Here is a 26,060-nt window from a genome sequence, read left to right as displayed (position 1 = left end):
AGGTTCTTTTATAAGATAAACTCATCAACCAGCAAGTTGGAAAAAACATTTCAACAACATTATTCCCAAAAGTCATTCTACCATACAGCGACAATTTGTTTGTTGTCTGTTCTCCTTTCTTTATGCTCCCATATAGGTGGGAAGAAGATGACAAACTTCGTCACAGGGAATAACCCTCGCCTCCATGTCCTTAATAGAACTGAAGCTTCTCGTAACGAAAGCTATGTCAGGACTGGAGGTGAAGATTATGCTCATTTAAAGCTTTCTCACCACCATGGTTGCCAAGTTTACGATTGGTTTAAAGTAGAACCTCTCAAATGAAGAGTCAGAAGACCAGTCGGCAGCATTCGAAATATCTTTCAATCTTGTCCCCAACAAGAAAGCCTTGGAAACCAAGGCTCCTCTGAATGCACCCCAAAGATGGCCATATCAATTCCGGCATCCTACATTATCCCTCTCACCCACAGAAATCAACTTAAACGGTTTTTGTACCAAAAGGAGAAATTGGTCTTCCCCTGCTGGACGAACTTCTTCAGTCATGGCCTCATAAGCCTTAACGCGCCTTACCACACATAGTTTGGGTACGTCATAAAAAGCTGGATAGGAAACCATTTTGAAACTACATTTAGATCATTGTGAAATATGAAAAGTTACCACGTCTGGGGTGAATACTCTAACCGCTGTGTCTAAGGCTCTAATGTCCGACACCTTTCGACAGGAGATGAGGCACAACAGCATAGCCAGCTTACCAGGTAATGTCTTCTAGGCGAGGAATTAATTTTGTTGCCAAGAAAGAAATAGATTGAGAACCTTTATTCACTTCCCATATGGCAGAGTATCTGGGTTCCGGCGGAAGTGTCCTAGGAGTTGTCCTATGGAAAAGGCTGACTTAAAGGTATTCCCTGACCTGTACACTAATCCTGTTGTTGCCAAGGAAGATATGAAATTCAAAATGTGGACCACATCTATCCCCACAGGATATGTTATGCTTTGCAGACGAGTAGCCTTCTACTCCAGGTGGATCTATCTATATATATATATATATATATATATATATATATATATATATATATATATATATATATATATATATATATATATATATATATATATATATATATATATATATATATATACGTGCCATCCACCCATGCCTTCGACAAGAGTTATTTAGCCAGTCCCTTGGGCTTTCCATCGTTGACCGTAATCCTCCAGACAATGAGGTGTAATGTTCCTTATTGAATCGGATGATGAGGATTCCCCAGGGCATTTTGGAGTAGATCCTGCCCCTTGGGTAGAAGGACTGTGGAATCCCAAAAAAATTCCATCATCACTAGAAACCAGGCTTGCATTCTCCAAAGCGGCATAATGACCACCAGATACATCTTCATCTGACCTGTGCTGACAACCTCATAAGCATTATGAATGGGGAGAAAGCATAGCATGTATTTTGTCTCCCATCTTGGAGAAATGCGTCTATGGCCACATACTTGCAGATCTGGTCTCCAGCTAAAGTATTTATCCAGTTGATGATCCAGTTGAGTGGCAAATAGTTCCACTGTGAAGGGCCCCCATCGAAATTGTATCTTCCAGAACAAATCTGGATTCAGTTTCCACAGGCTCATAACTTGCAGACGCCAGGCGTGCCAATCTGCCACTTTGTTGGCTCGACCCGGAAGATATTCTGCCATTACCATGATATTGTGTTCCAGGCAGTACTGCCAGAAGACCTTTGCAGGGTGTGCCAGAGTCTTGGATTGGAATCCTCCCAAATGGTTGCTATATCACACAACTGAGATTTTGTCCATTTCAGCACTACACAACAACATATTTTTTGCTTTTGTCCGACATTGTCCACGAAGAAACCCACACGAAGTTCCAAGCAGTTGATATCCAGTTGCTGTTCTTCTGTGGACCTCTTTCCTCTTGTGGACATACTCCTACATCTGGTGCCGCAACCAATTTTGCTAGCATCAGATTCTGTGACAGTGTCTGGACTGGATCTTAACATTGCTCTCCCATTACATGCCTCCATGTGAGTTAACCTCCACCTCATCTCCTCCCTGACTTCGTCAGAGGTACTGATTCTGAATACTTCAAATCCTTGCATAAATGATAGGCTTTCAGTCACTGGAGTCCTCTGTAGTGCAAAGGTTCCGGGAATAATGCTTGTATTGACAACGCCAGCCAGCCCATGAGTTGGGCGATCTGCCTGAGCGACGTGGTCTGTTGCGACAGAGTTTTCCTGAGCTCCAGCCGTATCTTAGCCTTCTTCCTGGAAGGGGGGCTTAAAGCAGTTTCTCTGGAGTCTATGACTAACCCCAAGAAGGTAGTTTTCTTGGCGGAAGTAAGAAGACTTTTCTCGTTGACCACGAACCCTAAACACTTTAACAAATCCACTGTCATTTGCAAATACTTCGACAAACTTATCGGACAACAAAACATTAGAAGAATGTCGTCCAGATAGACTATAAGGCAGATTCTTCTGGAACAGAGGGACTCTTAACCGGCCTGAGTACCTGAAAGGCAGAGTCTAAAACTCGAAGGTTTGGCAGTTCCACAGACATTGCTGATATCTGCTAAAATTCGAACCGTCAGACTGTCGTCCTTAAGGACTAGCCTCCCCATCCAGTCGTCCGGTCTCAGGAGGTCTCGCAACAGATTGATTCCCTCCATCTTGAAGTGGCATTACACTAGCCACTCATTGATTACCAAGCGTTGACCCCATCCCTTTTTTTTCACCTAAAAAGTGTTGCTCACAAAGCTGTTTGGTTGGATGTAGGTAGGAACGATAGTTCTGTTCTCCAACAGTTCTGATACTTCGCGATCGATAAGATGGCCTCTGTTTTGGAAAAGGATAAGGGCGGCGGCCTGTAGAGTTAGAATGGGCTTCCAGATAACTCTGTGTAGAACCCTTGCACTGTTGCCCTCCGGGAGGGACGGGCCTTTCCGCCAACAAGTGAACATGAACCTTTTTTTCAAAGGGTTTCCGCAGCCATCGTGCCACATATGTGGCCAACGTCTCACTCAGAGACCATTCATCGGGTCTGATGAAGAAGATCCTTCGGATCCATCATGTGCATCATTATGCTAGTAGTTTGGGACTGGGGATCAGTCTGGGTTTGAGATTGACTGCTCTTGACCAGTGCCAAGGTCTAGAATGGCCTGTCTTACCATTTGAATCACCTTGCAAATCATCCACTAGAGACAAGAGTGAAAGTGGGAAGGCCCACATCCAGAAGCTGGGGTTCCGGATTGGAAATAGATAAAAAACGATTTTAAGCCAATCGAAGGTGTCCAGGTGTGACCCACCCGCTCCCTGATCGTGCTTCTTCAAAAGAACTGAGTCTGGCTGGCCAGTGCGCAGAGACAGCCCCCTAGTCCTTGGGCAGTCCCCTCTCAAAAGTATGGGTTTGGGACATTCCTGTGTCAGCTCATTTAAATTCCTGTCCAGGGGTTCTAGAGCCAAGGTCACGTCTGATAATTAGAAGCTTTCACCGCCTCGCAAAATTTATCATCTAGAGGGAAGGATAACACTGATTTCTCCTCCATGTAGTGTTTTTGGAGCTCTTCTTTCTACTGGTAAGTATTGCTCCCACTTGAATATTGAAGGACGTGATTTTTCGCACTGGGTGAACCAGTTAAATTTGGTGTGTCTGAAGAACCCTAGGTTGTAGCCCTGCGACTCAACTCACCCAATGTGTTCAGCTGGAAGAGGCAGCCTGGTCCAGTCCCTGCGGTGCTGAAATGCCAAGATTCATTAATACAGAACCATTTTTGAGCAGTACCACTCACTGTACCAGATACAGAAAAGGAAGCCTTCACAATGCTACAGACCCTCGTTGCTGGCTTGCTTCAGGCTGTGTCAGAACTTTGGGAGGCCATGGAGCATCTCAGTGGTGTGCAAGCCGTCATTACCAAGCTTGTGTGGCCCCAACTCTAAAATTTCACAATTGTGTTCTGTGGTCCCGTAGGGGAGCCTAAGGGAGGAAGACCAATTTAAGGCAGCAAATAGTACAATACAAGAAAACATTATCCCATAGAATACCTCAAAATTTAAAGAGAAGCAGAGCCACTTATCTTCCAGGCTGCTGGAGAAGTAAAGAAAGGTGTAGATAGAGACAATGCACTATGAATACCGAAGAAGGTTGTGATTTTCTGATGATTTTTCTGGTTTCATTTCCTGTGGTTTATGGGAAAGAGTTTTTTCATGTTGATGAAGGCTGCTGTTTGAATAAAAGGGAATAAAGGGAAGCAGAATTCTCGCCTCCAGTCCTGGCATAAAATTCAGGCTAACAGAACATGGTAAAGAAGGAAACATATATAGTATGCAGCAATGGTTCTGCTATGATGAGCACACTGTATCTCTACACGGGAATCAGTCACTCAGATTGGTAGTGTCCGTATCAAGCCAGTGATGTGACAAGATCAGTCTTCGTGCATTATCGCAGTTGGGAATGGCCTGTACATTTCTGTTTTGCCTACAGCTTCCCCATGTACCTAGTGAGGTGACTTGTTTGCTCTCTAGTTACTGAGGGAGTGTGAGAACACACAATTTCTGGCATGGAAATTGAATTTGCCCAGACAGCTTCGCAACAGGGGCCTGGCCTCACGGGTACAGTCTGGTGAGGGGCATAGACCCGCCTTATGTAGACGTACTGGGGTTAGGTATGCCATGTGAAGATAATTGAGTTGAATAAGGCGTAGTTTAGAGGAGGTTGTTAGAGTTTTGGGAGCCATTAGAGCTTCTCGCCAGTCTGCTTCCTCCAGGGGGCCCTGCCATCCCTCCCAACGAGCTCGGAGCACATCTAAAGTGGTAGGGCCGCTGTTCACCAATGAATGATAGATCCGCAACATTCCCCCTTTTCCCATATCGCCCATCATGACCTGCGCCTCGAGCGGGTTCAATTCGGGGAGTGAGGTATCTGGTGAAACATGTGTATGGAGGTCGTGGCAGAGTTGCAGATATTTGTAAAATTGTGTACAGTAAAGGGAGTGGATCTGTTGCAGATCGGGGAAGGCCCGGATGTGATCACCAACCCAGACATCCCCAAGGAGTGTAATCCCGATCCAGTCCCATTGTTGAAAGCCTCTAAGAGCCGATACTTCGAGTAGCCATGTGCCGTGCCACTGAGGGGAGTTTCGTGTCCCATTGTGTGTAGCACAGGGCCGAGCGCCAGCCCATTAGGACCACTCTGGTAATGGGCGGGATAGTCTGTGGGATAGGGGACCTGTACAGGTAGTCCTGAAGCTGAGGGAAGTCCATAGTTCTGAGCTCGGTCCGGTAGACCGGGTCAGACCAGCCCACAGCAAACCAGTCATGGATGACAAGCCGGGTGGCCAGGTAGTAGAGGTGGAGGTTGGTCATCCCCATACCCCCATCAAAGGGAGGTATCCGACAACGGACTAGGGCCATACGTGGTCTGCCGCCCCCCCACAGAAACTTGGTAATTACCCCATCAAACTCACAAAACCAGCTACCAGGGAGATGAAAAGTGATGTTCTGTAGAATGTATAAAAAGCGGGGAAAGATCGTCATTTTAAAAAATGCTCCTCTGCCGAGGAAGTTAAGCAGGAGGGACTGCAAACGCTTGAGATCGGATTTGGCTTTCGTGAACAGGGTTGTAAGCTTGAGAGCCCACTCCAGCTCAGGGAGCAGGGCTATCCAGATCCCCAGATATTTAGACGATTGTCTCCGCAGGGGGATAGTAGACTGCCATTCAAAGCAGGCTCGCGAGGGGTGAAGGGGGACCAAGGTGGATTTCGTCGGGTTAAGTTGTAGACCCTAGACTTCCAAGACTCAGATGCTTTTAGTTACTATACATTCATTCCCCTAGTGTACTTCACAATCACGCCTAAATTAGTATGGGTATAATGGATACACTTGGTCTGCTGAGTTTTCATAGCGATTGTCTGTTTGCTGCTCTACTCTGACTTCTCCAGCAATCCCATTTGTGAAGTGTTATTTTGTCTCATGTATCGGAAATCCTCTGATTGTTTTTTTTACCTGGGATCCTGTGCTCTGGTGCTGGTCATCGCCATGTTGTGTATGTTTTATTTTTTACTGTGATTCATTATCTTGTAGTATCTACTGACTTAAGTCCTGACATTCTATTAAAAATAAGTTGTCTCCCCTAAAGGGTTACTTTCCATATCTACTATGTTATAATTCAAATCCAATCTCTGTTTATGAGTTAATCTGTGGCTTTGCCAAAGAAAATGAAGTATTTTTCTAATATATTTTTGTGTTCACTTTCATAAATTGTATGGAAATGAAGTAGGAAAATCGGGGTTTGTCTTACGTGATGTTTATTAATAGTCCCTTTCATTTTCGTAGATGAATTGATTGTGGAGCATAACAAAGTAGCTGAAGAAGGCTCGGAGACTGGTCTCACCAATGGCTTTGACAACTCAACAAACAGTTTCTCTCCAGCGTTTACGAATGACAGCAAGTCTAAAGCGACTCTGAACGGTACAAACCATGAGGAAGACATACAACAAAGTAATGCTAGTGTGCAGCCTGCAGCTTTGCCGGATGCATGCACGGACAAAGGTAACCCACCATCCTGGTTCCACTTCACCCTGTTCTGAGCAAGGACATGTGTTAAGAAGAATATTTTAATTTTAAACCTGACCCCTTAGCAATGTACAGAATGTGCCAAAAAAAAATTGTTGATATGCTGCTACTTGTATATTGTTACATTTAACAATGTGTCTCAGAGGTAAACTGTAGTTGAATAATATGAAATATTGCTTATCAATCACTGTATAGGTCAATGCACATTACTGTATAACAGATAATCTTGACACCGTTATCATTTTATTGCTGCCACATTAGACCAGCAAGATGGAAAAGTAATGTGGAAATGTAATGTTGAAAATTGTAAAAGTCTCTTTTAAAAAGCAGATTTTGAAAGGGGTTCACTGATGGAGAACACGGATGTGTGCAGGGTGGAAGGGGCGGATGGCTAGTTAGTAATAGTCCATTTGAGAAGTATAGAGCAGCAGAGTGAAAAACGTAGCAGAGACGGCTTTTATGATCGCATGCTTCAGGCAAATGGGAGGAATCCAGCGGCTCAGGTAGGAAGAGAACATTTCCATTAATGATCTCCCCATCTGTCTGCACTGAACATAAAGCACCGGTTGAGGAACAGATTGGAGGGAGGAGAAGTTGGTCTAGTAGAACCAACCTTACTTTAAGTCTGTCTAAACTCTCAGGCAATTGTTCTTGAGCCAAAGGGTGGCAGGGGCTTTATTCCATGTTAGTAGAACTTGGACTTAAAAAGCACTGATCACTTTGGATTTGAATACTACAAGGTATCCCTGGTTAGTAAGTTGAATGCTTCTTCTAGGGGTTTAGCTGTACCTTTCCTTAGTTTCCATAAACAAAGTTTATGAACCAGGCAGACTATTTTGGACATGATTTGACTACCTTCCTGAAAGAGTTGTAGATCTCACCAAGTCACAGAGACGTATTTGTCCTTTAATGCTTTTTGCAAATTCGACATATGTATTTTACAAGGGATAGCTTGTTAAATTAGGTAGACTAGTTAGAGCTTTGACTCATAACTCACTTTATTTTGAAAAGGCCAGACTTTACTCAAACTTTAACTTTGAATGTAGGACCCCTTGACAATATCAAGTATGCAGATGCATGTAACTAGGCAGTACAGTTACACACCTAAATCTTTGACTGTAACCCTAAAAACTGTGGCAGTCTCAAAGAATAAGGAAAGTAATTTGAAATGGGACCACATTAGGCTTGGATCCAGAGTTGATGACCTTCTTGTTGGCCTTTTTAACTGGACCCAGTGTCACCTCATTCATTTCTTGATCTTAGATAGTAGTTTTTGATAAGCAACTAGGTAATTTTTTTTCTATAAGCAGGTTAATTAATATTTTCTAGGAGAAAGGAGTGTCCGTCCTTAAAGGCTGTATCCATGTTACCAACAAAGTAAGCTTACAGTAGCTAAGTCGAGACCAGGCAAATTATCATAAATATCTACTATGTGATTAGTGGGTGGGACCTTGAATGGGACAGGTCTTTGTACCAACCACTGTCTATATAGTGCTTACATCCTCAACCCCCTGGCCACTCCGTCGCCACCCAGAAAATAATTTTTTTTAAAAGCTTCTGAAGCTGCCATCAATGTCCTGCGAATGGTCAGATGCCTATAATGGACATTGGCTGTGTAAATCATCTTCATTCAAGCTGGGCAGCCACTCTCAGTAGGCTTTCCAGCTCTGTTTGCCTCACGCTGTGTGATTTCAACTCCGCATCTGGATGAATGTGTCAAGGAAGCCCATATTGTGTGGCACACTCAGAAATCAGAAATCTTTTATTGTGTATTAATTAAAACCATTACAATTGTAACTTAAAATTATCTGTGTGACAAACGTTCCTATTTACATTTTCAATGTTTCAAAAGATGAATAAAATCATTTGGCCTTGTTACATAAAAGCTTGAATCTACTGTATTAGATGCCGGATCAACACAATTTATTACAGATTGTAAAAAGTCTGCTGGCTGCTTCCCAGAGATTGTGTGTAAGCTCTTGGTCCGAGCAAATAAATGTTCCGGTCTTTGCGCCGGTCTGTAAAATTGGTGGTATAGATCTAAAACCCAAGAGAAAAGTGAACCATATGCAAGTTAATACCAGATAATGTTCATCCTCAATTTCGTGGTTGAAAATGTGTGTGCTAAATACAAATAAGTATATCACTTAAAACAGCTTGGCACTAAGTGCATTAAGACATGAGGAACAGTGTGCAAAGAGCCCTTTTTAGCGCCACCACCTCGTTAATAATTGTGTGCGAACTATGCATATTATATATGTCGGTCATATGATGAAAAACACTAAAGTAATCACATTTGTTTAATGTTTGTAGCACCATGTCATTCATGTCAGTTGGCTGGTCTGTAAATTGCTTTAGAAACCACCCAGGGACTAGGTCAACTACGTTTGTGGTAGGTTTTATTTTATTGACACCTATTCAATCAGTGCAAATAAAAATAGTATGACAGGAAAGAAGGAAAGAAGACATATGAAACCACATCCGAATCTGGTAACCCAGTGCTGGGTCATGAATTTAAGTTGACTTCTGGTCGTTCTGATGTCACCCCTTTGCAGGTTGAATTTCCTCCGAAACACATAACAAGAAAGAAGCAAAAGAATGAGGAAAATGTGATAATCTGGTTGCAAAGTTTGTAGATGCTAGACTGTTGCTTCACTTACCTTTTTTCTAAAAACAGCTTTTTGGTATCAGGATGGCCTTGTGATATTGAAAACGCGCTATTTTCACAGCATTTGATCACTTAGATATGTTTTAGACATTTTCAGGTGAACTGATAACAGGTGCTGTTTCCTTGTCCCTATGGTAGGTAACTAGAGAGCTAAGGGTGCTAACACGTGTCCAAATTGTTCGCTCTTGTTTGTGTTAAGCTGTAGACTACACAGATAAACAAGCATTTACAATGCAACGGTTTCGCCTTTGGAAAAGTTAGAGCTATTGGCATTGTAAATGACAACATTTTTATTTATGTGTTGGCTTTGAAAACATAAATAAATGGCATTGTCATTTACAAAGCCAATAGCCTAATCTCTCGCAATGCGACACCTATTGCATTTGACACACACACAAAACTGGATCACAAGAAGGGAACAGAGGCACACACAAAACCGGGTCACAAGCAGGCAACAGAGGCACACACAAAACCGGACTGCAAGCAGGCAACATAGGCACACACAAAACCGGGTCGCAAGCAGGCAACAGAGGCACACACAAAACTGGATCACAAGCAGGCAACAGAGGCACACACAAAACCGGGTCTCAAGCAGGCAACATAGGCACACACAAAACCGGACTGCAAGCAAACAACAGAGGGACACACAAAACCGGACCGCAAGCAGGCAACAGAGGCACACACAAAACCGGGTCGCAACCACACCAAGAATTGCCCATGAATCAGAGGAACCCCTCTAATATGCATTCAGTTGAACACAGTACCATCCCATATACCCAAGGAAAGGTGTGCTTGTGTGGGAGGGGGAGGGGGAAGGGTGGTGGGCAGGGGGGTACAGTTGTTTCGTTTTCCTGGTTTCCTCAATTATGTCATTCTGTTCTAACCAGAGGGGAGGCAGATGGCCAGTGGTTCTTTTTTTCCAGAGTATTATCACTACGAAACAAATTGAAATGAACCATTGTTAACGGCAAGCATAACTTCCTAAAGCATGGATAGAAAATAACCTATTATTTTTACTAATTGCCAGTTCAGCAAGAATAGCCAGGCTTTACAGCACCGTCATTTGGAGAAAAAAAATCTAAAGTTGGAACAGGATAAGACGAGAATACAGTTACTAAACAACATTTAAATATATTTTTGAAAATGTTCAGCACCTAGAGAAAATGTCGCTAAACTACAACTTGAGACTAGAACTGAGCTCTCTTCATTGTTTACATTTTGCACAACCACGTAGAAACTTTTAAGGTGTTTAATAGCCTTGGGTGAAATGTTCAACAGAATGGGTGCCGGAATGGACAGACCGGTGTTTACAAGCAGAAAAAGAAAAGTACAAGTTTCATAAGACAAAGCGATCTCTAAAATCTCAGGCTTGGCTGATAGTGTCACATTTGACATGGGTTCACTTATGAGCTACGTGTACAGCGAGCGCAACTCGAAAGAGGGTTGTCTTCTTCTCGGTGTCGTATGTAGTTGCACAAGGGGGCATCTAAACACTACACCCTTAATACCACCCCCTGCACCCTACCAATGTCAGGTTCGTGGGCCCACGGGAGGCTTGCGGGCAATCACTGTCCCAATAACTGTCATGTGGCTGTGTTCCTTCCCAGACACATTTGGGGACTCTGGCTCTCTGCTCACCGAACTCAGGACACAGTACACGCGGTTCCAGCACTGCATCTTCACTACGGAGACTGTCACCCCCGTCCGATCACAGCCACCAGCAGCGCTGCCAAGGACTACCAACTTTACGCATGCGCGCCTCGTCCTGATTGGAAATGTAGTCTCCATCTAACCTTTCCAGGCACCGAGAGCTATTGGCCGCAGTTGCAGTTGATGGTCGAGATGAGCACCTAGTAGATGATCATGGCGGCCATCTTGTAATGGTTAACTTTTCACTGTTCAAAGAAAAGACACGTGAATGATTTAAAGAGAAACATGTTTTAACGTATTTTGAGTATTTATTCTTGAAACTAGATATAGCAAAAAGACTGTCTAGACAATCAGTGACCACGATTATGTAAATTAAACATGCCTTTGCAGTTCTTCGTTCTGCCGTCCATGAGCATTTTGCCATGTTCTTTAATGACATACACACTTATTAGATCCATTTGATCCCGATCAGTCTATATAATTATACCAATGTTACTCCTCGGCCTTATCACCTCTTCCTTCTTATAGGAATAGAAGACGGACTCAAACTGCCCGACCGTGACCAATATCATTTTTTGCCCCAAACGAAGTAACTCACTGGTAGTAATAGCAAGCGCAGAGGACAACAAGGAAAGGCACGGACAGCAGGAGGGGGGGCGGGAAATCACACGGACAGCGGGAGGGGGGCGGGGAAGACACGGACAGTGGGATGGGGGCGGTAACGGGCAAATGGACAGCAGGAGGGGGGGCGGGAAGGGGCACACGGACAGCGGGAGGGGGGGCGGAATCAAAAGCACTCACCTGGAACTGGACTTCCTCCGGCGGCGGCGGTCGGCCGCGGAATGAGCTGGATGCCGAGACTAAAAAAAAAAAACAACTCCGCCCACCGCCGCATGACTACACAGAGGGAACGCCCAGGGAAAAAATCGCTGGAACGCCCACGAATCTGGTCCGTGAATGACGGACAGATCTCTGTTCCAATGGCTAGCCTCCATTTATGGAGCTAGCCAATGGAACAGAGGGCGGATTAAAGTCCCCCATACTGCAAAACTAAAGATTTCTCCTGGGGGCGGAGCTAGGAGCTCCGTGCCCCAGGCGAAACCTAAAAAAGAGCAAAAGAACACATTTTTCCGATTGCTATTTTGTTTAAATTGAGAATGGCATTTTACTTTCATTGGGATAGAGAAGGGTAGAGAGATAACTACATTGGTTAATGGTCAGACCAAAGAAGTGCATATATTTAGGCCCTAATTACAAGGTGTGGCACTGGGCAACTACAAGTTTTTCCGGTGTAACCTGAGGCCGGTACTATTTCATCCTTACTTGATAATTTCTGGCCCGGCTACACAAAACCCAATGACTTCATAGGAGATGCTAAATTATACAAAGCTTTTGAACTCTTATAGAAATAACAAGGTAATTGTTTTGAGCAATACTTGAATACATTATTTGAGATAAAGCGCTTAACAATCTAGTAGCCAAACTATCTTATTGCTATAGGAAACATTACATTTTCTTTAAATCTTCATCTTGAAACGTGCATGGTATTAAGACTCCTGGTGGTTAGAATGAGATGCAGAACTGCCTCCTATATAAGCGATCACATTGGATTATTTTAGAATGCAATGCATTATCTATTACTGGAGTGTAATATTTGTTGTAAAATGTACATGGTTTATTTAAAAGAAACAGCCAGCTACACATTTTTGGAAACTGCTAAGACCATGGTATTATCTTGAAAAAATGCAGCAGTTTTGAAGCAAGTTCCCCAGGTGTACCCTACCCCACACATGCAAACTGGGTGATTTTCGAGTGGGAATACTGTAGCATCTGCTGTAGGACGGGGTAAGCTGGGATATTTGTCTCCATTTAGGATCAAGGTGGGCACAGAATGGAATTGAAGTCAAAGAGGAACTGGGGGTGTATGGTGGAATACCATTATGACTAGACAAGAGAGTTCATGGGAAATTCCTCCTTATATTACTCAGGAGACAGGTCTTGTATCTAGTATTTTGATAGTTATTGACAGGAATGCCTTGAGAGTAACATAAAGTTAGCATTTCCTGTGCTCTGCATTGAACTACGTCTGAGATTCACTTACCGTAAAACTGTCACAGTTACACATGTTATTGGAGCTGAAGTCTGGCGAGGTTTTTCATATGTTGGCCCTCTGTCCACCTATTGAGTTAGTGGAGCTTGAGCAGCACAACTAAGTGGAATTCCCAGTGATTCACATGGGCAATTCCCTCAAAGGATTACTTTGTTTTCTGCTTACAGATGCTGATAAGGAGCTTCTTGAAGACATTACTGGAATGCAACACTTAACAAGCGATTCAGACAGCGAGGTTTTCTGTGACTCTATGGAACAGTTTGGGCAAGAAGAGGTAAATAATCTTTATTGTGACATTGCTTTGGAGCTTTTCAAATATGGATTATTTCTGTTTATTTATTTTCTTCACAGTATATACATTAAATACTAAAAAGGCCAAAGAGGCTGGATCCATGAACGAACATTCTATAAGCATATAGTCAAATATATTTTCATCTAATAGCTTCTAAAGAGAAAGGTGCACTGTAATAATGATACTGAGGAAAAGCTCAAAAGTGTGTCAAACTTGGATACTAAGCCCATAGAATGTGATAAAACATAATAGAGTGACCTGTAATTCTGGATACTAAAATCAAAATACATAATAAGTTCACTCCAAAGTGCACAATGTAAAGCAAATCCTCCAGTATTTTTTATGTAGTTCTCATAAAATGAGATACTGAGCATTGGGATACACACAGGACCCAGGCGGAAAGTTAGAAGACAAATGAGGTGATGAGCCTCTACATGGACATTTTATTCAGTCTTTGACAAATACAAAAATGTAGGATTGGCCTTTAGTAGAAAAAAATTACTCTGTACATGAATAGTTTGATTAGTGTTTTCTTTATCCTTAACAATTCATCAATAGTTAAAATCTATCTTGTGTTCTACACATCACAACACAAAATTGATGTCTCTTAGTCCTAGTGGCAAAGGCTAGTTCTTCCCTTTCACTTTTTTATATATATATATATAAGAGGTTTCTTTCATTGTTCTGTGAGCTCTTAGACGTGGAGGTTCTTGGTGGTAATCAGGATTCTATTCGGCCTATGGAGAAATGGAGGGATGTTTCACTCCTCCCACAAGTTTTTCAGGTGTTATTCCTTTTGTGTTCCACATGCTCTGACCACCTTCGCCCTCCTTTTTGGCATATCCTTTCACACCCTTGATGTACCCTCATGTCATATGGAAAAGAAGAGGGATGTACCACTCTGTCCACCAGTTTTGGAGCTTCTTCATCAAGGAGTTGTAAGGAGGCTATATATAGGGAATGCAGTCTTGCTAATCTTTTTCTGGGGCTGTTTTCCTGCACCACATTTGATAAACTAGAACAGTGTCCTGTCCCTTTCCTTTGTCTTGCAATTGGTTGTCATAGACGTTGTTTCCCAGGAGACCCAATTCCTTTATAAATGGACCCCACACCTTCTTTCTTTATGTTCCAAATCACGTGGGGTGGAGATGTCAACCCATCCTGCAAAACTAGCATCCCTTTTGTTCTCTGCTCCTTCTCCATGTTGGAGAATCATGTGAGCTGATGTTGGTCAATATTCAGGGTTTAGTGGCCTGCTGACAGTCTCCCTTTTCCTTCCTCCGCCACACTACCACTGCCCAACCGCAGAGACTAACACAACAAGATGATGGACAGAGTGCTGAAACATTTCACCCACTCACCCCCAGTCAAGAGATCTGGTTTGAATCCATTGTTCTTTTGGTCACTGTGTCACCCCAGTTCAAACCCATCCATATGGAAATAGGTCTTGATCGTGCTCCTCATAGGAACAGTACAGCCCGAACTGCCAGGCTAAGTCCTCCATGGACCTGAATCAAGCATCCTGGGACTGGTTTTAGGGTTTCATTCCTCATCACCCAGGCTAGCCTGAATCCAGTGGCACAGAGAGCAAGGGACCCAAGTCTGGGCATACCCTTGGCCACTTATTGCGAACATAGCAAACAAAGTGGAAGAGATGTGGCGCAGCGGCCAGGGTGCCTGACTCCGGACCACAGGGTTCACAGTTCGATCCCCGGTGCCCGTGGCAGTTTAGCCCAGCACCATGTGACTCTGGGCAATAGCTTGCTTAGTTTTCCCGACAGCCCCCCCCTGCCCACCCCCCGAGATCTGGGTTGAATTCTTTATTCTTTTGCTCACTATGCCACCCCAGTTCAAACCCAGCCATATGCAAGCCAGTCTTTACCCTGCTCCCATTGGGAATAGTCCAGCCCGAATATTTCATTGGTTCAGCATTCTGACCATCATCTGTTCTTCTTGCATTTGTCACCCTAAGTGGGAGGAGTATGTCCAGATGCTGGTCTCGTGCTCGATACGCCACCAAATTCAAGCTAGCCTGGCTGATGAGGGCTTAAACCCCGAAACCGGTCATAGGATGCTTTTTTCTGGTCCAGGGAGGACATTGCCTGGCAGTTCGTGCTGAACTGTTCCCATGGGGAGCAGGATCAAGACTGATTTGCATATGGCAGGGTCTAAACTGGAATAGCGTGAGGTGCAAAGAAAATGATGGATTTAACCTAGATCTTTGACTGTAGGTGAATGTTTGATTGGGTCAGCATTCTGTCCATCATTTGTTCTTTTTGCAACCGCAGGAGCTGGCAGCGAATACAGTGTGTGTCTCTGAGACATAGTCACACTTTCAGTTGTGGTCCCCAAAAGGCAATCTTGTATGAAGCCCACAGAGGTACTGGTATTGAGTTAGTCTTGAGAAAGCTCATATCTTCCCCGACTAACCTGTACTATTTCATAGTGATGCTAGGGTTTGCTGACGTGGACAGGTACAACAACATATGTCAAGCAAATCCTGCACAAAGAGCACATTCACATTTTTGTAATTAGAAAATGTTCTTTTCAGGGTAATAACCTTCGAAATGTAGAGAGAATTAAATTGTCAATATTTGAAATCACCTTTTTACCCTCTGTGATAAGGGCCTCACCAGATAGCATCTGTGCCAGATTCGAGTCACATAGCTCGGTCCTGTGTTTAAGAAGAGTCTGGTCATCTATTTAAATGTTGTTTCTAATCAGATGTAGTTAAGCTTATTTTAAAAGGAATTTGTGAAGTGGATTGTTTCCCAGCATAGGGTACATTGTGACATCATTATATACCACATTTCCTACATTAGGCTCAATGGATAGAATGGTTAATCATATAGTACGGGATGTTATGTAGTATTAGAAACATTTTGATGTTGAAAGAAACTTAAAACAACAATTATTTCCTGAAAAATGTTTTCCATGCTTTATTATCTGTTGCCCATTTTTAGTGCTTGAGTAATATTATAAAGGATGTCCCCCTGTTTGGCTGTCTCTATTTTATTATAATAATGTGAATAAGTCACTGACAAAGGAAGAAAAACCAGCCCAATGAGGAATTGGATTGCTGTTTGAAGGTGGTGTGAGTCCTCAAGCAGTAGCCACAAGCCTTGACCCTCTGATAGCTTCGCACAAAGCACTTAGGATTAACTTATAGGCAATGTGTAATGTATTTATATGCCACTTAAACACAATGTTATCCTTTGGGAGAGGGAGGCCTCACAGTAGTGAAAAACAAATGTGTGAGTTTTAACTACCAGGACATGTAAAACCTAAAAGTACGTGTTGAACGTTTGAAATTCAATGCATCCTGCCCTACTGGCTGTTTAAATATATGTATATTTGAGTTTTAGGCCTGGGAAAGGGTTTATTTCCCCAAGTCGAAATGGCAGTTTAAAACTGCATTCAGGCTGGAGTGGCAGGTCTAGGACACTTTAAGGAGAGACTTAAGTAGGTAGCACAATAGGTGTTGCAGGACTACTAGTAGCATTTAATTTACAGCCCTGGATATATGGTATAACACTATAGTAGGGTCTAACAAGTAAATGAAATAGTCCAGTCAATGGTATGCCAATGTTGGAATGTTTTAGGGCAAGAGCACAAGCACCTTAGCACTGGTTAGAAGTGGTAAAGTGCACAGAGTCCAAAGGCCAACATGTACCTCATGCCAATGTAAGGTGCCCTGCTGCCATTCATTGCCTATATAAATTCCTAAAATAATTAAATACATTTAGTATCTTAATCTCCTGCTCTATCTGAAGTAGAAAATATTCGTAGGAGCGATGTCTTGTCATATGGAAGTCATAAAACAAATTTGACCACCAAAATATGTTCAAGCAGTCAACCTTTATCCAGGGTTTGAACACTGTGCATAATGGATGTTCCTTCCTAACCAGCGACTTTTAGTTTCGTTTCGTAATGTCTCCTTATTAATGCGTTGTAGAGCCTTTACAATATTCTTGAAAAGGACTAGGGAGTCAGTGTAGACCTGTAGTTTGAGTACATGCACATCAACTAGTTTTGTTCCATCCCTTTTGCCTGAAGCTCTCCCTTGTCTATATCCAAAAGGCATGGCCTAGCTGTTCACAAGTGTGTTGGTATTTGTGTTAAGCTGATTGAAAAGTGCCCGGGGCTATTCATTCCCCCCTTGGTAGATGATAGTTCTTTGAAACCAGCCACCCCACCCAATTCCTTCTTGTGGCTTCGTCCTGTTTATTGTTTGATCTTGTTCTTCCAATGAATCTGTTATCTTAAAGGTGACGATGGTTTTGAGAAAAGGTAAAATTGGTAGATAAAAGTTGGAATGAAGCGAGGACCATTGCACTCTCCCAGCCTAAGATACGTGTTCTGTGGTCAGCCTTTATCTGGTGGTTGGAGCTCTGCAACAGAAGAGAATATATGTGCGTCAACTGGGATTTCCAGGCATGTGTGTGTGTGTGTGTAGCTCCTCCTTCATGTTGGCAAGGTGTCCCTTCAATGTTCTGCCTCCATGTTGTGCCCCAAGCTAATGCCACTCCTCGAACGTTTGCAACTCCTACTTGTTGGATAAGTGTGTCAGAACCCGGTTTGCTGAGGCTCCTAACCCCAGCTGTGAATCCCACAGTCTAGTGGGGGCTAAGATGCAGTGTTTGCAGCAAGTGAGGCGTTTTAATTTTGATATTTGACATTGTGATGTATGTGTGTGTCTGGGTACACATTCAAGTCTCCTGTGGCTCTATTCATCATTGTGATGTGTGAGTGTGTCTGTGTACACATGCAACCCTCCGGTGGTTATAATCATCTAATGTATTTAGTGTATAGGTCTTTCTGATTTCTTGCAGTGGGTGTCCATATTATTATCTGCTTGTATTTTGTTTCATGTATTTTATGCCTTGTATTTAACAGTTACATTTGCCTACTTATAAGTGTGATATTGTTGCTTGCACACATACACACACACAAATATATATATATATATATATATATATATATAGATATATATATATATATATATATATAGATATATATACACACACACACGAACAACATATATATTAGTTCTTGAAAACTAAGAAGAGTTTCGAGCGCTATATAATATATATATATATCCCGAAGGTGCACAAGGACGCGACCAAGCCGCCAGGTAGACCCATCATATCGGCGTGCGGGGGTCTGCTGGAAAATGCCACCACGTACATTGACTTGTTCCTCCAAGAGCATGTTTTGTCACTTGACTCATATATTCAAGATTCAAGTGACTTAATGAGGAAATTGGATAAGCTTGAGTGGAATAATGACTTTTGGTTGATTACCCTAGATGTGTCATTTTTATACACAAGTATAGTGCATGCAGATGGGTTAAGGGCTGTCGAGTTCTTTTTGGGTAGGCGACCCATAGAATTAGTGGAGCATAACAAAATGTTGCTGGCCACGATTGGTTTCTGTTTGCACCATAATTACTTCATGTTCCTAAATCGATACTACCAACAAGTCAGGAGTGTTGCCATGGGGGCCTGCTTCTCTCCCAGTTACGCCTGTCTCCACATGGGGTACTGGGAGAGACAGGTCCTCAAGGGCATTCACCATGATATCTGTACTCGTCATATCATCCGATGGTACAGATATATCGATGATATTCTGATGATATGGCATGGAACATATGAAGAAGCGGTTAATTTCATTGATGTTTTGAATTCTAATTCTTTCAACTTGTCTTTCACGTCTCACATCAGCCAACAGGTAGCACATTTTCTTGATGTTACATTGGAGGTCAGTCAAGGTAGGCTAGAAACCAAGCTTTACAGGAAGCCTACAGCGGGCAACACCATTTTGCATGCGGGAAGTCATCACCCCCCACACTTGATTAGAAGCATCCCCTATGGGGAGATGCTTAGAATTCGTCGGGTGTGCAGTACGGACTCCCACTGCATAGCTGCGCAGGCAGCCAGCAAGCAAAGGTTCCTAGCCCGGGGTTACAGTGAGCGGCTGATTGATACAGCTATTAGAAAAGCCAATGCCCTGTCCCGCAAAGAAGCACTGACCCACAAGAAAGCACAGAAAAACATCAATGCTAGCACTGAGCAACCTGTCAGACTCATCTGGACCTACAGCAGTCAGCACGGGGCACTTAGGAAGATCGTCAACCAATACTGGAACCTGATCAAACTGGATCCATTTATTGGTGAACACATGCCTAATAGACCAGCGATTACCTACAGGAAGGCGTTCTCGTTACAGGACGCACTAGTCAAATCTAGTCCTGAGGTAATACCCCCTAAAAATTGGCTAGCTGCCAGTCGGGGGTTTAGGAAGTGTTCTAGCTGTAAAGCTTGCTCCCAGGGACTCAATAAGACCGAGTTCCTTACAGCATTTTCTACAGTGCCTCGTAAGATCAATAAACAACTCGCGTGCAAGTCGGAGTATGTGGTGTATGTGCTGGAGTGCCCCTGTGGCCTGCAATATATTGGTAGTACCAAATTGCAGGTCCACAAAAGGGTGCTCCAGCATATCAGGGCAATCAATACTAATGACGCCACTTACCCTGTCGCACGACATTTTAAGGCACGACATTTTAAGGAGTTCCATGATAACAACAGCAGTCTCCTTAAATACTATGCTATTGACTCGGTGGGCCCATTGAGGAGAGGTGGTAACCGGGATGGGATCTTAAGGGCACTTGAGACCAGATACATCCTGGAGATGGACAGCAAAAGCCCTAACGGTCTTAATTCCACGGAGGACTTTTACACTTCTTTGTAAGAAACATAACATCTGAGGGCCTCCCGCTGCACTCTCACCACTGTTTCCCAGAATTAATGTTGGCTAAACGGAAAAATGTTACCTGCTACTAACCATTACTGTGGTCTTGAGTTGATCAGATATGACTATGCAAGATAAGAGACACCAGGTCATACGATCAAGGTTGACAAAAGTGGTTGCTATATACCTCAGAAATTTCGTGTAACTGTTGTTAAGTTTTGTACTTCAGGAAAAAAAAGTTTGTTTTTAATTGCACTTGTTCTAATTAGCACTTTCAACGGCGATGGCTTTTGGTTTGATTGTCTGTAAACATCCAATAGTGGGTTGAGTAGGGGATAGGTCAAAATGTATGCATGTTTGTGCCCTTCTTATCCGATTATCATACTACTACACAATAATTAATTATCTAGATGACAGTAGTTTGGAGTATTTATACTGTATATAGGTGTAAATATATGAAATTGTGTGTATATATTTTATAAATGTGGGACTTTTAGGTATTCTGTGCATTGGTTTCTGTAGCATTTAAGGCATTTATGCCGGCAGCTCTCAGATATTTGCTTTCAAGTGATTTTGACTTCTTTTGAGGGTTTCTCTTTGCACATTTTGTAATTATATGAAATTTCTTAGTTTGCAAAAACCTTGTGTGCCCATGAACTAGTAAATATAACTCCCTTGAAATATCGGATATCATAAATGTATTTAAACAGATATTAATGCGAAGGGCAAATGTGTAAATATGGTTGGTTTCCCCGCCTTTGCAATTGCAAGCAAATCAGTATTAATCACGGTTAAACACTCCCACTGTTTTAAATGTAACCAATCAAATGTTTCCGTCGCTGTTGCATGAGCACTTTAAATTTCTCGCAACTCTCTCAGTGAGTCATGTGACCAAGGCCTCTGTGTAGGCCGAAACGTTATGCTGGCGTGGTGTGCTGAGAAATAAAGAAACTCACCTGCACTCTGGGTCTTCCGTGTTCTTTCTGTCAGATGGCCAAGGATTGCAGTCTGTCGCAGTAAAGGCGCAAGTGCGGAAATATATATATATATATATATATATATATATATATATATATATATATATATATATAATATATACACACATACATATGTTGTTCATTTGACATCTGGTAAAGCCTTTTTGTTAGAGAGTTTGCACAAATAAACCCCACGCCTCCTTTCGGGAACAGTCTTTTGATGTGTTTCATTTTATAAAAGTGAAATCCCTTTCCATGTGTTGGTTTTATTGCTTCGCCGTTTTTGTGCCTCCGTGTGGGAGGGCGGTATTTTTTATTATTTGAGAGGGCAAAGCAACACAGTGGCCAAAATGAATGTAAGTGGCTTCCAGTAGTGTGTTTCAAGGATCATAAGATCCTTGCCACTGTGTTTGTACCATGCATGCGAGATGGGGTTTGTTTGAAGGGATCTCTATGGAATCTCTTTGTGGATTTTTAGGTGAGAACAGCACATTCTCTACCAACATCACACATCATATGCATCCGTGCTTGTTCCATACTATCTCTGTACAAGTGTTTCCTGTTCCTTGTCCATCATTTGGTCCATCCTAGTGCATCCTTGCTTATTTCGGGGATTTCTCTCTTTCTTGGGCTAACCTAAAACTGAGGCTCTCGTCTGGTTTCTAATGAATGGTATAAATTGTTATGGGTCAAGAGCAATCTAGTGCCCTGTTTTTTCCTTGCACCTTTCCTTCCCACCCTTCAAGGTTTTATTGTCCTTTACTTAGTGGGACTCTGATTTAAAGGATGTATTTACTCTCCTGGCTGCTAATGTGCAGATCTATAGACAAGCTTTTGAAGTTTGGGACAGCAGCACTCAAAACTATTGGGTTAACACCCCTACTCATTCCCGATTTCTAACGTCGCATATCTGGAGTTATGTGCTTTTTCGTCTACATGAATGCACATTATATAGCTAGTTCCCTCCGGATTGGTGGGACAGATATAAAGGCTAATCACAGTCTCCTGATACCTTCTATCTACTAAACTCCTTTTTGAGTGTCCATTCACTCTCACATTACAGGTATATGAATAAAGACTGGACTGGGCATATTTCTTCTATAGTCTACTTCCACAAGCCTTTTTTTCCATAGGTTCACTTTTGTTTTTTAAGAGCGCAACCTAGTAATGGGGCACCATTCCCCATGGCAGGAGATAGGATTCCTTTATTCATACTGTTCCTCACAGGGAGGCCAGTCCCAACAATATTTGTATTCCTTTACTCATAATTTTCCTCACAGGGAAGTCAGTTCCCCAATATTTATATTGTACTGATTCTTCAGACATTTATTTTCTGTGTTTTGCTTTGGGAAAGGAAGTCCTGGTTTGGGTACCCCTTTTAGGGGCTATTGCAGTGCTTAATTTGTGCTGGTGTTTTCCGGTGCTTAGCACTGGCACTTATTTCTTAGGGCGGGGTCTACACAGATTTCGATTTGTTTGTAAAATATTTAAATTTAGAGCCGCAGCCGCCTGCCTTTAACTGCTCGGGTGAGGTCCCTGCCTCAAGCAGCCTAACTAACAGCAATATTAGTAGTGTTAGTGCGGTATCAATAACAGGATTAACCCGGCCCGTCTGTTCCTCCTGGGCGCTGAATCATCAGTTTCCCCTCGAGCCGGACAAATGCAGAGTAGAACAATGTTTCCACTTTGTGCCCGCCATATCGTACTGCGCATCTGCAGCGGCGCTAGTCAGTCGAATGGGTCGAGTCATCTCAAAAAGCAAGCAGCGTGTGTCCCGATGACTCGAGCAGCAGCAGGCCTCTCATTAAATCCAAAAGTAAGTCATTATTTCATTTTAGCATGCGCAGCACTAGTAGTACTGTAGTGTCTGTGACTAAGTGAAGTGAAGCAAGTATGTTGTTTTATTGGCCGAGGACGTACGTGTGGAAAAAAGCACCTCTCATTTACTGCGCAATTTCTTTATGTAAATGTTCTATCGATTGCCGTCATAATATGATTTGATTGGACCGGCAAGAGACTGCATCCCAGCTCTATTCTGAAGGGAAAGCAGGCGTGTGCCCAAGGAGAAGTGTATACTGCATGGCATGGCCATACTTTCAGTAGTCCGAGGGTGCCTTTGCATACAGTTTTGAGGTTTCCATCACAGAACATTGTCTGAAAGTGGTCTATAATCAATCTGAAGGAGCACTGTCGACAAACAAACCTAGGCTCATATGGCCGGGATGCCTGCCACCCCCTCCCAACACCACTTCCCAATGGGAGAAGACAGACACAGGTTTGAACTTTTTGGAAGGCCGGGGGGAAGTTACCCCCCCGGCCGTATTTATTAAAATATGAAACAAAATTTAAAACATTAAATAAAAGTTTCATGAATTATGTACAATTTTACATTTATTACATTTTGATGAAGACATGTTCTTTGGCTAACCTTAACAGATCTCTAATACAAAGGTTTCCTAGCCGAGTCTAGCATCCTGAAAATGCATACATTCTAAATTAAAATTGTACATCCTAGCATTAAGGGCCAACGGCAAGGTCTTAACCGGTGTCAGAGCCCTAGTACCAAAATCCCGCCCTCACGGTGTGAATGGCGCATGCGCAGAGGACTTTACCCTCATTGCCAACTGTAACTTCCCTTGTAGTGGGGGCCCCCTTTTCACTCGACGCCATCTTAAAGGTCGTCCGAGTTCCCGTGTGAGGTATCTGTAGGAAGCACAGCGTGGACCCCCCCTCCCATCCCCACACTCTCTATCCGCCGTCGCGGTTATCCGGCCCCCGGGAAATTCGTAGGAGGGGCTTCTAGCCGCCTCCCCCCTGGGAGGGGCCTATGGCCGTCTCCCCCTAGGCGACCCATCCTTAGTCGGTGCCGCCTCCCCGTGGAAGGGGCCAATGGCCGCCTCCCCCCGGGCGCTCCCATCCATTCTGGGTGGCGCCCCCCTCTAGGGACCTTGAAATTACTGCTCACCGATCATGACCTTACCGCCCGACCAAAAAATAAATATGACAGTTGTTTTATCTACGAAGGAAGAAAAAAGTCTGACATAGTCTTGACGAGTCATCACACTTTTCTACAAAGGGAAAAAATGTCCTAGAAGCAACATCATTACATAAAACATTCCCTTACTTCTCTACAAAGGAAAAAAAGGCCTATATACTTCTTTTAATCCACAACTTTATTCAAACAAACATTGCAATAGGGGCTGGTGGGTGGGTCAAAATTGCCGCTTGTTCCGTCGAGGGCTCACGAGCGACGAGTGGTGCAGCCTTCAGAGCGCAGGAACAAGAGGACGCTTCTTCGGATTCCCGCTCTATTTATCCGTCTGCGGGAGGGCGGGGACCCTCCTCAGGTACGCCTACCGGGCGTGGTCTTCCGTGCCGGTGTCTAGGACAACCCCTCCTGGGCTGGAAAGGGCGCGCCCCGGCTACGCCACTTTGGGCATACCAGCCGAGCCATGCCTCCCGCCCAAAATGGTTTCCCGGGGGGATCGGGGCACCCATCCATACGTTCGGGGGGACCGAGTGGTCGCCCCTTTCCATATGGCCGGGATGCCCGCCACCCCCTCCCAACACCACTTCCCAATGGGAGAAGACAGACACAGGTTTGAACTTTTTGGAAGGCGGGGGGGAGTTACCCCCCCGGCCGTATTTATTAAAATATGAAACAAAATTTAAAACATTAAATAAAAGTTTCATGAATTATGTACAATTTTACATTTATTACATTTTGATGAAGACATGTTCTTTGGCTAACCTTAACAGATCTCTAATACAAAGGTTTCCTAGCCGAGTCTAGCATCCTGAAAATGCATACATTCTAAATTAAAATTGTACATCCTAGCATTAAGGGCCAACGGCAAGGTCTTAACCGGTGTCAGATCCCTACTACCAAAATCCCGCCCTTACGGTGTGAGTGGCGCATGCGCAGAGGACTTTACCCTCATTGCCAACTGTAACTTCCCTTGTCGTGGGGGCCCCCTTTTCACTCAACGCCATCTTAAAGGTCGTCCGAGTTCCCGTGGGAGGTATCTGTAGGAAGGACAGCGTGGACTCCCAACCCCCCCCCCCCCCCCCCCCCCCCATCTCCACACTCTCTATCCGCCGTCGCGGATATCCGGCCCCCGGGAAATTCGTAGGAGGGGCATCTAACCGCCTCCCCCCTGGGAGGGGCCTATGGCCGTCTCCCCCTAGGCGACCCATCCTTAGTGGGTGCCGCCTCCCCGTGGAAGGGGCCAATGGCCGCCTCCCCCGAGCGCTCCCATCCATTCTGGGTGGCGCCCCCCTCTAGGGACCTTGAAATTACTGCTCACCGATCATGACCTTACCGCCACAGGCCGGATGGTTGACCGACTATCCTGCCCCCCCACTTCCTCCTAAAGGTCATGCTTCCTCAAACCCATTAGCCATGCTATGAAGTCTCCTATGAGTAAATCATTCCCCTCCCTGGACAGGTGAACCCCATCATTCAGATACATGTGATCACCCTGAATACACCCGTGAGGAATGCTATGTAACTGCGCGGAGCGAAACAATTTCCCAATTTTATTGTTGACCCTCTTCACTGAGTGGTTCAACGCTGACACTGAAAGGCCCCCCGCCAAATCTTCCTGGGGATCATGTGGGACCAGGCAATTGTGCACCCCGGGAGTTTCTTAGCCAACCAGCTAACTGCCGACAGGATGTGTTCTAATAACACTCGTCTTCCCAGCTGCACTAAGTCATTGCCCCCCAGGTATACTATGACTACAGATGGCGGTGACCTTTGCCGCCCTAAAAGACCCTCCATAAACGATTGAAATTGGTCAAAACAGAGCCCGCCCTTCCCATGGAAGGTCAATCTGAACCCGTATTCCCCAGATGCGTGAGTCGCGTCACCTGTCTTTAATACGTCCCCGGCGCGCCTCACATATGAGTGGCCCACGACCCATACCACTCTCTCTCCAGTCGGTGATCCTTGACCGCTGGTCTCCTGATGTTGGGTCGACTTCCAATTCGGCCCCGCGTGACAGGCTTGTGAAACTGTAATTCAAACAAAAGAC

General features: G+C 43.9%; 1 protein-coding gene across 4 annotated transcripts in view; it reads left to right on the top strand.

The window, feature by feature from the left end:
* Positions 1 to 26,060, top strand: part of ACBD5 (acyl-CoA binding domain containing 5) — a 308,366-nt gene that overhangs the window by 150,320 nt on the left and 131,986 nt on the right. For all 4 annotated transcript variants that reach the window (XM_086941614.1, XM_086941613.1, XM_086941615.1 and 1 more), the window contains 2 exons: positions 6,338 to 6,553; positions 13,173 to 13,279. In XM_086941614.1, coding sequence (XP_086797740.1) covers positions 6,338 to 6,553; positions 13,173 to 13,279 — 323 coding nt within the window. The remainder of the gene's footprint in view (positions 1 to 6,337; positions 6,554 to 13,172; positions 13,280 to 26,060) is intronic.

The sequence above is a fragment of the Lissotriton vulgaris genome, chromosome 10 (genome assembly GCF_964263255.1).
Source record: "Lissotriton vulgaris chromosome 10, aLisVul1.2, whole genome shotgun sequence".
Taxonomy (NCBI): Eukaryota; Metazoa; Chordata; class Amphibia; order Caudata; family Salamandridae; genus Lissotriton; species Lissotriton vulgaris.
The sequence above is the reverse complement of the archived record's forward strand: the minus strand, read 5'-3'. Positions and strand labels throughout refer to the sequence as shown.